This window comes from Colias eurytheme, chromosome 7 (assembly GCF_061535395.1).
Source record: "Colias eurytheme isolate Ceu_HAF_F1 chromosome 7, ilColEury1 Martin Lab GWU primary, whole genome shotgun sequence".
Classification (NCBI taxonomy): Eukaryota; Metazoa; Arthropoda; class Insecta; order Lepidoptera; family Pieridae; genus Colias; species Colias eurytheme.
In genome coordinates, this window is record NC_142986.1 from 410,607 (window position 1) to 426,134 (window position 15,528).

Genomic DNA, 15,528 nt, shown 5'->3' on the forward strand with positions numbered 1-15,528 from the left:
GTCAAGATGTCAAGTGTCAACGAACGTCATCGGTCAGCTATTCAAATTGCGCTAAATCATAAAATTTAAATTGTTTACATTTTCAAACAATAATTATAGATAGTACAAAGACGTACTTGTTGTAATATTAAACTTCAAATTATAGTTTCCTATTGAGTTAATATGCGATAGCCTAGTATTGCGGTTGTGTTTCTGTGCTTTCAGTAAACAATGAAGGTGTTTTTCATAATATTATTTGTGTCCATAACATCGGCATCGGAGGAAAGTCGTGTAAATCCTGGCTATAACTGCGCTTATTGCCAGCCAGAACAAGTTCACATTGCCTTTGGTGGTAAGTGATTCAAGTTAATTGATTTCCGATAATTCTTTGTTTGATAAATCATACTTTTCTTATACGTATTGTAATTGCACGCCCTATTATTTATCGAGATAAACTTCCATTCAAGTGAATAGGAAATATTTTCATATTACGAATTAAGTACCTAGTTTTGCGTGTTAATAATTAAAAAAAAAGTTAATATTTTGAAATTAGAATTTATGTAAACATCTCAACATCTCAAATTTTGTCAATTATATGAAAACAAAAATAAATAAATCTATACTAATATTATAAAGCTGAAGAGTATGTTTGTTTGAACGTGGTAATCTCGGGAACTACTGGTCCGATTTGAAAAATTATTTCAGTGTTAAATAGTTCATTTATCGAGGAAGGCTATATAGGCTATATATCATTTCGCTAAGACCAACAGGAGCGGGTAAAACTGCAGAGCACAGCTAGTATTCCATATAGGTATTATAGATATTGAGCAATAACCAGAAATATCAAAGTATATATTCTTTAAATGTGTGCTGTATGTGTTAAAACTATTTATCATGTTAAATATTAATTAACAACAGGTATTGGAAATGCTTGAACGCTTTAAAAACATATGTACCTAAAAGATAAGAGAATTCTACAAATTATTTGTGTGACAGGCAATACTAAATTATTACTACATTTTTTATAACAATGGCGCATAACTTCACCTATGCAAAAATTCAGAAGGAAATTGTAATCTATACTAATACTAGTGGTCCGCACCGGCTAATATTATAAAGCTAAAGAGTTTGTTTGTTTGAACGCGCTAATCTCAGGAACTACTGTTCCGATTTGAAAAAAATATTTTGGTGTTAGATAGCCCATTTATCGAGGAAGGCTATAGCCTATATATCATTATGTAGAGCCATGCGGGTGAAACCGCGTAAGGCAGTTAGTCTATAATATACTTGTAATTTAAAACATTTTAATCTAAGTGCTCATCTTAATATATATAAATCTCGTGTCACAATGTTTGTCCTCAATGGACTCCTAAACCACTTAACCGATTATAATAAAATTCGCACACTATATGCAGTTCGATCCAACTTGAGAGATAGGATAGTTTAAACATGTAGGTACCACGGGCGAAGCCGGGGCGGACCACTAGTAGTTTTATATAAAGTATTTTACATTTAAACTCAATAAACATTTTGATTAATAACAACATACAAGTGACTAACAAATAAGCAACCTTATCAATTAGTTTAAACAATTTGAGTTATTGATAAAGACTTGAGTGAGGGTGTGAGCAGATTAACTGTTTGTCATTAATTATCACTGTTTATGTCCTTAATAATAAATTATACTAGTTTTTAAATGTAATATTAATTATACAAATAGATATTCTTGTTCTATGTTCTTAATGACTTTATTCTTGTTTAGTTTTACATTATAGAAAATAGTAGGAAAATAGTAGTTAGTACACATCCCATGTTTGTTACAAGATGTTAGGATAATTCTATTATATTCTATACTAGCGGTCCGCCCCGGCTTCGCCCGTGGTACATGTTTACGTTTTCTCTAACTACATAAGAACCATCCTCGTACTTCAAGGAATATAATAAAAAAAGAATTATCGAAATCGGTTCAGCCGTTCTCGAGTTATGCGCTTACCAACACATTTTGCGATTCATTTTTATATATAAGATTTATTTAAGGATTATTTCTGCATTATTTAAAAGCTTTGGAAGCAACTATTAACCACACAAGCAATTTCCCGTCTTAATTATTTTACAATTTTTGCAGTAAAACCTCTTTTGGCGGATTGAGCGTAAAATTTCAAGATCTTCCGTTTGTAAATTGCAGAAAAAAGCAACGACATAGTGGTAACATGGACGACGTTCAACAACACGCACGAGTCGCGCGTGCAGTACGGTCAAGGGATCATGGACCAGGAGGCTGTCGGCACTCGCACTCGGTTCACAGATGGGGGACCGCTGAAACGCTTCATGTGGATACATAGGGTCACGCTTAAGGATCTTAAGTTTGATACTAGATATGGTATGTTTTAAATGTATAGTAAATAATAAGAAGAGTTTGTTTGTTCGAACGCGCTAATCTCAGGAACTACTGATCCGATTTGAAAAATTATTTCAGTGTTAGATAGCCCATTCATCGTGGTAGGCTATAGGCTATACATATATCATCATGCTAAGACGAACAGGAGTGGAGCCACGCCGGTGTAACCGCGGAGCGCAGCTAGTATTGTAAAATTTTACAAAGCCGAAGCTTAGAAAATCGTTATTCGTAACAATGACACCAAACGCTACTATCTATATTTATCTGAATAAAATGTCTGATGTTCGATTTCCGGCTTCGGGTCAAAAGTCGAGTGATTGCACTCTCAAATTGTGCAAAAAATATGTCACACATTTATTACGATTAAGCCAACCGGATTTAATGTACACTCATGTTAAATTGTATGCCCAATTTCAAACATATCTTGTTTTCCTACAAAGCGGGCTTCGACTTTCTTGTTATATACAAATACAATCGAACTTCTCTTTTTTTCTCGTTGATCATATAACCAGATCTGCGCTAGCGCGAAATAAATTCATATTGTCATCGAGAACATTGGTATGGCAATTTTAAAAGCGCCCCTACCCTGCGTAAAAGGAACTTCTTTTTAGGGTTCCGTACCTCAAAAGGAAAAAACGGAAACCTTATAGGATCACTTTGTTGTCCGTCTGTCCGTCCGTCCGTCCGTCCGTCCGTCCGTCCGTCCGTCCATCTGTCAAGACCCTTTTTCTCAGGAACGCGTGGAGGTATAAAGCTGAAATTTATATCAATTACTCAGGTCTACTGTCCTTTGAAGCTGTGAAAAATTCAAACTTCTAAGCCAACGCAATCAAAAGATACCGCCGTTTATGCCGCAAATTTTCGACACTTGCAAGGGAATCAAAACCTACAGGGTGCTTCCCGTGAACTCAGAATCTTGAAATTTGGTACGAAGCAACGTCTTATAGCATAAATAAAGGAAAAATTACGAAAACCATAAATTTTTAGTTACATCACATACGGAACCCTCAGTGCGCGAGTCCGACTCGCACTTGGCCGGTTTTATTTATATTGTAATAATGATGTTATGCTCGCAATGACGATACGAATACATAGCCTATATTCGTCAGGTATCTTTCATAGGTCTAAGCTGTATGTGTTATTCGAAATCTATCGTATTTCGTTCTCGCGCTTCTGTTCTTTAGAATTTAGATGGAATTATTTTAACGAATAAAAAAATGTGTATTTGACTAAAAAAAAACGAAGAGAATAAAATCATTTTATTAGGTTCACTACATTATATATGGGGCATTTCACGCGAAGCGGACACAGATTTTTGGGTCAGGTTACCGATTTCGTTTATATTTTAGTATGTTACACCTGTTTATATCCTCGGTATGTATACGAAATATTTTTGCATTTAGAAGCTTAGTTTTCAAAATACAGGTCTTTGAAGATGTCAGCAAGCGCGAGGCATGCATGACTTTGTATGTAATTATCAGTTCAAAAAAGGATTTTTTTAATAAATTGATGACTGAATAATAACCCACATTATAAAACCTTTTTATTCTCATATTTTTGATTTCGAATTTATTATTAAATTCCTAAGAAAAATTAAAAAATATTTTTCTTTGTAATTTTTTACAAACTTAGCATATTTTAAAAAATTTTTAAGATCATTAAATAAATGGCTTATATTATGCTTAAACTACATGCCAAGTTCTAGAGTGGTCATCGCAGAAGTTTAGAAGCTACATGTATTATAATTGCGAAACGCGGCAATATCCCCATACTAGCCCTAGTTGCAGGGCCGAGCCGCCCCTGTGTGCGAAGTGTGCGGCGCACACAGGCGCCAAGACAATAGGGGCGCCGCGCCGCCACTGCCACCAAAATTATTTTTGTTACCTATATGATTGTTTTTTGTAGTGGAGTATCGACAAGTAAGAAGGTACAATAGGCGCAACATAGGCCTTGTAAACAACAAAACATCTATAACGCTTATTGAACAAGTCTCTCAATATTTAATGTTTATTAATTATTATTATTCACGTTTATGGTTTCATTTTACGTTTAGGGTTTTAGTTTACATTTCTTACGAGCTCAACGTTAAAACGGCGGCAGTTCTTTGAACAAGAGAAAAAGTACTACTTATTTTAAACCGTAGAGGCGCCGAGTTTGCATGAGTATGAAATTAGTCCACTCATTTCGTCCGAAAAAAAAGGCAAATAAAAGAAAGTGAATTTGCGCAACTATTTTTTTGATATGTTGTAGGGGATACCTAGAAAAGCTTAACTTGAGTTTTTCGACCAAGATTTCCTATGAGCTTTCGTCGCCATCTTGAAAAAAGGGGTAAAATTGGTTTTTCGGCAATAACTCGGCTATCCGATGAAATTCGGAAATCACTTATAAGACACTTTTTGTTCCTTTTTTAATGCTCTACAATTAAGTCCTGACCATTTTTACTGTATCGTGCATAGTTATCGAGATTATAAAACCTGGCATCCGTTTTGACGAGTGTGTTTGCATTTTTTCAATTACAAAATTTTCTTGAAACCATTTTTTTTCATTCATTTTACCGTGTGTTGTACTTTTTTTCGCTCAATTGTACAGTTCAACTTTTTTTTTACTGCACAAACAAATTATTTGTTTTAAAAATATACTTTAGTGTGATCTTTAATTTGTTCTAAAGTCTGGTCTATGTACTTATTTTTTATCCCATCAATTTCCTAAACAATTTCCCATTCGATTCGCCATGCGAACACAACCGAGCGAGCAGCTCGCTCGACGGTGAGCGTGAACTCACCGACTCTGCGGCGCGCTGGAGATCGTAATTTTTGTCCAACTAAAAAACTCCAAAAAGAAAATTGTAGGTCTGCATATTCTCTACAAGTTCGAAGTCTACGATTTTTTAAATACATGTATATGTATTAGATACATATTATACATAATGTAGGTATATTGAAGTAGGTACTGAATTTTTGAAGTGAAACTTCTTTATCGGGGTTGGAAAAAAATTGAGTGTAACATTTTTTCGTTACGCGTGACTTTTTCCGTTACGCGCCATCTTTTTCTTATCCCTACCACGCGTGATTCGACGTATTTCTGTAAAGTTGCATATAGTAAATTATTTTTTGGAAAATAAGGTCATAAAGAAGTTTCACTTCGTACGTCTGTACACTAGTACACGCACACATTTTTTTTACTTTATCGATCAATATCTCGATAACGATGCATAATACGGAAAAAATGGTCCAGACTTAATTGTAGAGCATAAAAAAAGGAACAAAAAGTGTATTATAAGTGATTTCCGAATTTCATCGGATAGCCGAGTTATTGCCGAAAAACAAATTTTACACCTTTTTTTTAAGATGGCGGCGAAAGCTCATAGAAAATCTTGATCGAAAAACTCAAGTTAAGCTTTTCTGGGTATCCCTACAATATATCAAAAAATTAGATGCGCAAATTCACTTTTTTTTTAAATGTATACATACAAATGAGTGGACTAAATATGAATGAGTGAGTTTCTGAACGCAACCCGATGCGATGCGTGCGACGCAAGAGGGGCCCGGGGGTGGGGTCATGGGTATTCCCCGATTTTAACGAACGAGATAGCTAAGGCAAAACAAAACAAATGAACAATCATTTGATTGTAAGTGTGTGTGTGTAAGGTGCGCATTGAATTTTTATAAAAAAAGAGGCGCTTCATAGGTTTCGCACACAGGCGCTGCCGGGGGTCGGCGCGGCCCTGCCTAGTTGGTTAGCGCGACATTCTGCAGTGGGGATGCAGATATATGGGGATATTGCCGCGCTTCGCCATTATAATACATGTAGCTTCGAAACTTCTGCGATGACCACTCTAGAACTTGGCATGTAGTTTAAGCATAATATAAGCCATTTATTTAATGATCTTAAAAAATTTTAAAAATATGCTAAGTTCGTAAAAAATTACAAAGAAAAATATTTTTTAATTTTTCTTAGGAATTTAAAAATAAATTCGATATCAAAAATATGAGAATAAAAAGGTTTTTAATGGGGGTTATTATTCAGTCATCTATTTATTAAAAAATCCTTTTCTTTAACTGATAATTACATTCAAAGTCATGCATGCCTCGCGCTTGCTGACATCTTCAAAGACCTGTATTTTGAAAACTAAGCTTCTAAATGCAAAAATATTTCGTATACATACCGAGGATATATACAGGTGTAACATACTAAAATATAACCGAAATCGGAAACCTGACCCAAAAATCTGTGTCCGCTTCGCGTGAAATGCCCCATATAAAAAGATTAATGAATACAAAACATTAAAAATAAAAGTAGAACAATAGGCCAAAAATATGAATAATAATAATTTGTGTAGGTATTTTGCATTTTTGTTGTAAAGTGCATACTTCGAAAATTTATTAAAATTCAAATATTATTTGCCATAATTGAATTTCCTCATTTCAGAGTACCACGCTGGGTCGACTTACGGATGGTCAGAGTTGTTCTCATTCAAAACTCCTCCCGAGGGAGAGAAGTGGGTGGTCCGCGCTGCTATATACGGCGATATGGGAAACAAAAATGCGCATGTAAGTCTAATTTTTAATGATTTGTTTGTGACTTATTTGACCCAACAATCAATGCAATAAAAATATATGGACTATACAGGACTTAAGTAGGATTGATTGAATGTAGCTTTATTTATTATCTAGATTAATATAGACATACATTTATTACAAACAATAACACATAGAACAACTAACAAAAAATAATGATAAAACACAGAATGAAATAAGAAAACGATAAACACAGATTCAGACAGGTTTGAGTAAAAACAACATTAAAAATAATTTCCCTTCAGATGGCAAATTACAATATTCCACCTAGGAACGCGTCGAATAGCGCACGTGGTCCGTGGTAGTGTCCATATTGATTGATTATCATATTTTAGCCGACTTCAAAAAAGGTGATGATTCCTCAGTTCATCAGTGCTTAAATGTATTTATAACTGACTACATTTCCCGCCGCATTTTCAGAGAAAAATATCCATATTTCCCGTTCCTTTAGGATTCCTGTAGCCTTTGTCTTATTCTGAGTCTTCAGCTACTTACATACCAAATTTCATTGTAATCGGTTCAGTTGTATGTGCGTGAAAGAGTAACAAACATCCATCCATCTCTACTTTCGCGTTTATAATATTAGTAGAATTTACCATCTTACATTTTAATCGGTTCAGTTGTATTTGCGTGAAAGAGTAACAAACATCCATCCATACTTACAAACTTTCGCGTTTATAATATTATTACCGTCTTATTTCCAAATCTATTCCAGTCTCTATCCTACCTGCAAGACGAAGCCCAACGCGACCACTTCGACGTGATACTCCACGTGGGTGACTTCGCCTACGACATGGACACGGACAACGCGCTGGTTGGGGACGAGTTCATGAGGCAGATCCAACCGTTGGCCGCCACTGTGCCGTATATGACCTGCCCTGGGAACCACGAAGCGGCTTAGTGAGTATTAGACACTTAACTTAGACACGCACATACGTACTAAACTCACGTTCACATACAAACACACACACGCCTCTCTTAGGCACCTAATAACTTCCCCCACACATACACACATCACTTTATCAGTTCATGAGGCAGATCCAACCGTTGGCCGCCACTGTGCCATATATGACCTGCCCTGGGAACCACGAAGCGGCTTAGTGAGTCTTAGGCACTTAACTTAGACACGCACACACGTACTAAACTCACGCACACATACACACACACACACTTATCAGTTCACTAGCTGTGCCTCGTGGTTTTTCCGGCATTGCTCCGCTACTGTTGGACTTAGCGTAATGATATATAGCCTATAGCCTTCCTCGATAAATGGGCTATCTAATACCGAAATAATTTTTCAAATCGGACCAGTAGTTCCTGATATTAGCGCGTTTCTAACAAACAAACAAACTCTTCAGCTTTATAATATTAAGTATAGAATATATAGATGAGGCAGATCAAACCGTCAGCTGCGTCTGTGTCATATATGACCTGCCCTGGGAACCACGAAGCAGCTTAGTGAGTTCTCTTTGGCACTAAATAACTTCTTACACACACACACACACACACACACACATTTACTTACAAAACTCATGTAAGTACACAAAACTTTACATACATATACAAAACCCCCTAATTGTATTATTATGTTTATCCATACTAATATTATAAATGCGAAAGTAACTCTGTCTGTCTGTCTGTTACTCAATCACGCCTTAACTACTGAACCAATTTGCATGAAATTTGGTATAGAGATATTTTGATACCCGAGAAAGGACATAGGATAGGTTTTATCCCGGAAATCCTACGGGAACCGGTTTTTCTTTGAAAACGCGGGCGAAGCCGCGGGCGGAAAGCTAGTTGTTAATAAAATCACCAACTATGTATAATTATTAAATTGTTTCCCAACATTCAAAATCAACCTACCAACCATTAAAAGAAAAATCGTTGCCTTTCTCCATGTCGCGACGGTATTGCCATGACGCGACCTTGAAATTTTACTCTCAACGCGCCTATAGAAATTTACTTCAATTTTTTTTCGAACTACCCTCATTTTTTTTTCTTTTCAAGTAACTTCAGCAACTACCGCAACCGCTTCTCGATGCCGGGCCACGAGAGCCTGTTCTACAGCTTCGACCTGGGTCCCGTACATTTTATATCAATTTCCACGGAGTTTTACTATTTCCTCGAGTTCGGCCTGAAGTTGGTCGCCGAACAGTTTGATTGGCTGCAGAGGGACTTGGAAATGGCTAATACGGCTGAAAACAGGTATTAATTATGTGTATTTTTAATATGAAAAGAAATAAATATACAATGTGTACTTAAAATATAAAGATTATAGTGTCCTTCGTGATCTTCTTAGTAGTGAAGAGGCGAAGTTAATTCTGAAATTATTATCTATATATGTATTTATTAAATATTATATTTATCGTCGCCTAGTACCCACAACACAAGCCTTAATTGAGCTTACTGTGGGACTAGGTCGATTTGTGTAATAATGTCCTATAATATTTATTTATTATTTATTTATTTATTATACAAACATTACATAATGCAAAGTCGTCCGCCGCGTCTATTTGTCCGTCTGTTCGCGATAAATACTAAAAACTACTGCATCGATTAACAAAACACGCATTCCATCGTTGAAAACGTCTATCCTGTTTTCTGGAAAGCATGTTTTCGAAGGAGGCTGTAGCTAATAATTGAAATCAAGCATTTTAATTATCTACAATGTGGAAAATAATTGAAATTAATTTATGTAGACGAAAAGGTTTTTAAATGTTTTTTTTCAATATATTTTTTTTTACCATTATATTCATTTCAAATACATATTCAAAGAATATACCTATAACTTATGACAAAGTATGTGTTTTTGAGTGTCAGTATTTTAAATATTAATTAGAACTCATATAACGATAACATTCATATCATTGCTAGCTAAATATTAATTAGAACTCATATAACGATAACATTCATATCATTGCTAGCTAAATATTAATTAGAACTCATATAACGATAACATTCATATCATTGCTAGCTAAATATTAATTAGAACTCATATAACGATAACATTCATATCATTGCTAGCTAAATATTAATTAGAACTCATATAACGATAACATTCATATCATTGCTAGCTACTTACACTTACTTAACTTAAAATAAATAATCATTAACAATAAATAATGATGTTTTGCCCATTTTAGTAGATTTAAGGATAGAAAGATATTACTTGAGCTTATAGTTATTTGTACTACTTTACTTAGTAACTACCTTCCTTCCGCGGCTGCGCTTGCATTGACTGCATGTTACTGCACACCTATTGTAACATCGATTGTATTTTTATTTTTTAGCTTCAATAAATAGCAAAAAAGCAAAATTTTTAACAGAAATAACGAAATATTCAATCGCTTTATGCACCATCATACAGTTAACACGATCCCGGTCGAAAGTAACTCTTGGATATAAGCGAATATTGAACAGAAATTAAATCCTTTTAAACGGATATAAAAGCGATTTGTTCATTATATTAAATCCTACATCATCTGAACACTTTAAAGCAAGCATGTAATATAAAAAAAAGCGTGTGAGCCGAGCACACACGTTAGAAGTGAAACTTCTTTGGCAAGTTTCAAAGGTATCGAAATTATCGCCTTACTTCATGACGTGACAGCATTGCCATGACGCTACCTTGAAATTTTACTCCCAAGGCGTCTAAAGAAGTTTTACTGCAAATAAATCGCGATTTAAATCCGTCAAAAAGTGTTTAAAACCAAAAAATACCGGTTCCCAGGTCGAAACGGCCGTGGATCATAGTGTACGGCCATAGACCGATGTACTGTAGTAACAGTGGGGACGATTGCTGGAACAATTACCTGCCCAACCGCGTGGGGCTGCCGGCTTATGGGTTTGGTAAGTTGGAAATAGGTTTAGGACATATTATAGGAAATCGAGGTAAAGCTGGAATTCAGGAGATGAAGGTAGGTCGAAAATTTTGAAAACAAAAATATCTGTCAGAATTCAAACCCGCGTCTTTCGCCTTGCCGCCCGTGATCCCGCCAGAGCAATCGAATTTATTCTATTTCTGCGGTTTTATGTTCGAGTTGTTCGAAATATTTTTATTTAAAAAAAAAACTCTATTGTAAAGCATTTGAATGCTATAAAACTTAATATCAAATTGAAGGTAGGTTGTTTTCCTGCCATAAGTAGCCGATGTCGCTCTCTAGCTCCCAAACTATCTCCAGACACAAATATCGTATCATAATATTAGGAAGGATGTAATGTCCTCAAATTGTCTGGAAAGACAGGATTTAAAGGCAATCTCAAAACTTTACCTTCCTTATTTCTATCGCACATTTCAAGGTATTGTCAGATCTTTGCCTTTACCTTACTTATTCTTTAATATCTATTCGGATGTCTATATCAGTGTAGAATTATTATTGTCTTTCTTGAAAATTAGAAAAATACGTTTTGAAAAATATCATCGACAAGATACACGCTTCCAAAATGGGCAAAACATCATTATTTTTACATTAATAATCTTTGAATCTTTATTTCACTTAACATAGTATAAAAAAAGCAATATCTCGCAATCAGTGAATCTTAGCGTCACCAGTACCTATCCCATACTGATATCTTCTATTCTTTCTTACTCAGTATTTAGCGATCTACCATCTCTTTCTTAAGATAGAAGATTTATCGCTATCTCTATTCTCTCATTTGCATTTGAGTGTGCATGCGTATCATTGAGCCAATCGCGTGAAGCGTTAGCGTCATCATTAACCAATGGGAGCGGCGTATTCCTCGGATATTTTCTACTATTGGTGAGTCGAGGTTTTGGGTTCCAGGGCCAAACGTCCGTGGATCATATTGTACGGCCACCGGCCGATGTATTGCAGCAATTCGGACGATATAGACTGCAGTGTGGAGTACACGAGGAAGGGCCTGCCCTTGTTTGGCGCTTTTAGTGAGTATTCAACTTTGAACAGGATCGATTCAGCGCCATGTTGTGACGTCATTATACAAACGAATTCGTAATGTACATAACATCCCTACTAATATTATAAATGCGAAAGTAACTCTGTCTGTCTGTCTGTTACGCTTTCCCGCTTAAACCTCTCAACCGATTTTGATGAAATTTGGCACAGACAATCTTTAGACGTAGAGTCTGAAGTAGTCGGATACATACAAACATATAGGTGAAGTTAACAAAAACGTGATAATATATATTTCATATTTCAGGATAATTTTCACACACGGCACGATCTGATCTTTCGCTTGTGTTATTGAAACCAGATGGCTGATAAACATACATAATACATATATAATTTTAAATATATACTTATATATATAATTAACACCCAGACACAGAGCAAACATCTATGTTCATCACACAAATATTTGCCCCGGGTGGGAATCGAACCCACGACCTCTGGCTTGGAAGGCAGGGCCACTACTAACCAAGCCAACTGGTCAGTCAATAAAAAGAATAATTGTCGTTCAGGTCTAGAGCCACTTCTAAAAGACTACGGCGTGGACGTTGTGATCTGGGCGCACGAGCACTCGTACGAGCGCACTTGGCCGCTCTACGACCAGAAGGTGTTTAATGGCACTACACACCCTTATGTTAACCCGAGGTAACATTGTTTTTCTTCTTTAGAACTCGTAATCACTACATAGTATTAAACAAAGTCGCTTTCTCTGTCCCTATATCCCTTTGTATGCTTAAATCTTTAAAACTACCCAAAGGATTTTGATGCGGTTTATTTAATAGATAGTGATTCAAGAGGAAGGTTTTAGTATGTAATTTATTAGGTTTTAGACAAAGCGGACGAGGCCGCGGGCGGTAAGCTAGTCTCTCTATATAATAAAAAAGTGTGTAGGCCGAGCACACGTGTCAGAAGTGAAACTTCTTTGGCTAAATTAAATGACACCACCATGTATTGCCATGACGCGACCTTGAAATTTTAATCTCAAAGCGCCTGAAGAAGTTTCACTTCTAAGTATATATTTATTATACACTTTAAAGCTAGTCAAAATGTATACCAGCAGTCTTTATATAACATAATATATGTTATACTTTTATACTTTTCTTTATACATATAAACAAATATTACTGGCGTGAATAAATAACTCAAGAAAAAACCCTAAAGAATCCCTGTTTGATCATAATGAGTGTTATAACCAAAAAAGTATTTTTATTGTCATAAAAGTATTTAATACGGCGCTGGCTTATGATAAATTACATACAAATTACGGTAAGTATAATTTATATACAATAACTCATATTATTATAGCATGCACCAGAAAAAAGACAATTTTTCGTTATAATTTAAACTGACAATTAAACCGCATGCTTTTTTATTTTCGTGAAAAAATATACGAAGCTTTCATTTAAACATTACAAAAACACCAATTTTATGACTTTAGCTTGTATAAATCGAAATTTTGTTTGACTAGCATGTACAAATTCACTTTAGTATTTTAATTTTGATATTTATTAGACATTTTTTTTTCAGATTTTTCATAATTTTTATTTTTTGTAAAATTTTTTGCAAATTGCAAAATTATCGTGCTCTATAGAGTTAATTTTGCTGTTTATACTAATTATATTTGTATTATTTCAATGTATGTTTGTTTGCAGGGCACCTGTGCACATCATAACCGGCTCGGCCGGCTGTCAAGAGGACACTGATGGATTTAAGCGTGAGTATTTTGAAAAAAACCTTGCTTATATACATATATACGTATAACATAATATATACGAATGTATTTTTTAAGTTTAGTAGTATGAATTTAAAAATAGATACAATATAAATGTTCTTTCATTTTTAGTTCAAAATGTCACCAATTTAAATAAAGTCCCTAATGGGCAGCAAATAATACTCAAATGGGACATCTTCATAATTGTATGTTTTAACATATATTGAACAGCGTAACACAACAAGTCATAATTAACAATAAAAAGGTTTTAACATATCAAACGGTTAACAACTGATTAAGATAACATTTGGCATGGATATTATATATTGGAAGATTAGGTATTGGATTTTGAAAATTCGAATTTCTTTTTTTCTTAACCCATTTAGCTTTTACAGTTGAAAACGTACAGAAAAACAGACTTTCGCACTAACAATATTATATTGTATTATTTTATTTCACTACATAGTATAAAACAAAGTCGCTTTCTCTGTTCCTATGTCCCTTTGTATGCTTAAATCTTTAAAACTACGCAACTGATTTTGATGTGGTTTTTTTAATAGATAGAGTGATTCAAGAGGAAGGTTTTAGTATATAATTTATTAGGTTTTAGACAAAGCTGGCGAAGCCGCGAGCGGTAAGCTAGCTATTAAATAAATAATACCAAATCACTAAAGACACTAGTTCGAATCCCGCCTCGTAATCAAATTTTTTCTATTCTTTAAAACTCTCCAATAACTAAATATTAATTGAAATAATTGTATTGCCTAGCTCATCCCGCGGAATGGTCCGCCTTCAGGTCGAGTGACTACGGCTACACGAGGTTCAAGGCGTATAACAATACTCACATTTATTTTGAACAGGTTGGTAAATGGTTCAATATTGGCAAAAAATACTTTTTTTATATAATTTCGGTATGAGTTTTTTTTAATAATTTTTATATATTTTTTGGACGAATTCAAAGTTTCTTAGTTGATATATTTGTATATTTTATGTTTGACATCGATATAATTAATAGTCAAGCAAAAATGAAATTTAAAATGTTTAACACAGGGTTTCTTTTTGCAGGTGGACGTCGACCTCAAGGGTCAAGTTGTGGACTCCGTGTGGATTGTCAAAGACAAACATGCGGCATATGAGTTGTAACTTTAAAACTCATGTAAATAATTTCAAAAACACTCATAGAATCATGTTTTTTTATGTTATACATTAGATTTTTTTTTTCATAAATTAAGTTTATTTTGTGAAAAAATTTATTTGTAAAGTCTGATTTCATTCTTTTTTGTACCTAGAAGTAAAATTTCTTTGGCAAGATTCGAAGATACCAAAATCGTCGCCTTACTCCATGACGTGACAGTATTGCCATGACGCGACCTGGAAATTTTACTCTCAACGCGACTACAGAAGTTTCACTTCAAAAATTCTTTAAATTCGGAATTATCCAAAGATTAGTGATAAATGCAATATGTGATTTTATTTATAAGTGTATGTAAATTTGGTAGATAAATAAAATATAATTTTATTGATAAAAAAGCGTTTTCTTTAAATTTCCTTTCTCTTATGCAAAGTAACAAAATTGTAAACTAGAATGTTTATATATTTTCTGAAGCATGAAACAAAAGTATCAAAATCTTCACTACATGTGTGTAATAAGTTTAAAAAAAGGCGGGCATAGCCGTGGGCGAAAAGCTAGTATAATGTTAATATGTATCTTATACCTACCATTCTCTCGATGAAAAAAAATTATACTATCTATTGAACTATATAAAAAGTAGATACAGAATCAAAAGATTCAAGTTGCTCTTTCAACCAAAAGCTAGTACAAAATTGTTTCAAGACAACTGTAGGTACCAACAAAGTACATATTTCATTTATATTTTACTCATTAATTGTCAAAGCTTTCGAACATTCAGGTATATAACCAATATTATATTA

The 15,528-nt window shown here is 34.4% G+C and overlaps 1 protein-coding gene across 2 annotated transcripts; it reads left to right on the forward strand.

The window, feature by feature from the left end:
• The first annotated feature begins 28 nt into the window (after positions 1-28).
• Positions 29-15,126, forward strand: LOC149906853 (acid phosphatase type 7). 2 transcript variants are annotated; one of them, XM_090103897.1, is made up of 10 exons: positions 29-331; positions 2,165-2,359; positions 6,806-6,927; positions 7,670-7,854; positions 8,965-9,162; positions 10,688-10,806; positions 12,398-12,530; positions 13,538-13,599; positions 14,365-14,456; positions 14,662-15,126. In XM_090103897.1, the coding sequence occupies exons 1-10, from the start codon at positions 211-213 to the stop codon at positions 14,737-14,739; spliced, it is 1,305 nt and encodes a 434-aa protein (XP_089960023.1). In that variant the 5' UTR covers positions 29-210; the 3' UTR covers positions 14,740-15,126. The 2 variants fall into 2 exon arrangements, with proteins under 2 accessions (XP_089960023.1, XP_089960022.1); XM_090103896.1 differs by lacking the exon at positions 10,688-10,806 and adding an exon at positions 11,742-11,860 and having other exon boundaries at positions 31-331.
• The last annotated feature ends 402 nt before the right edge of the window (positions 15,127-15,528 follow it).

Bases quoted from the DNA above. Each gene is read 5' to 3' on its own strand.
- LOC149906853 (XM_090103897.1), top strand. From the start codon at position 211: ATGAAGGTGTTTTTCATAATATTATTTGTGTCCATAACATCGGCATCG. The intron at 9,163-10,687 runs GTATTAATTATG...ACCGGTTCCCAG, and splicing joins GCTAATACGGCTGAAAACAG to GTCGAAACGGCCGTGGATCA. The intron at 14,457-14,661 runs GTTGGTAAATGG...TTCTTTTTGCAG, and splicing joins CTCACATTTATTTTGAACAG to GTGGACGTCGACCTCAAGGG.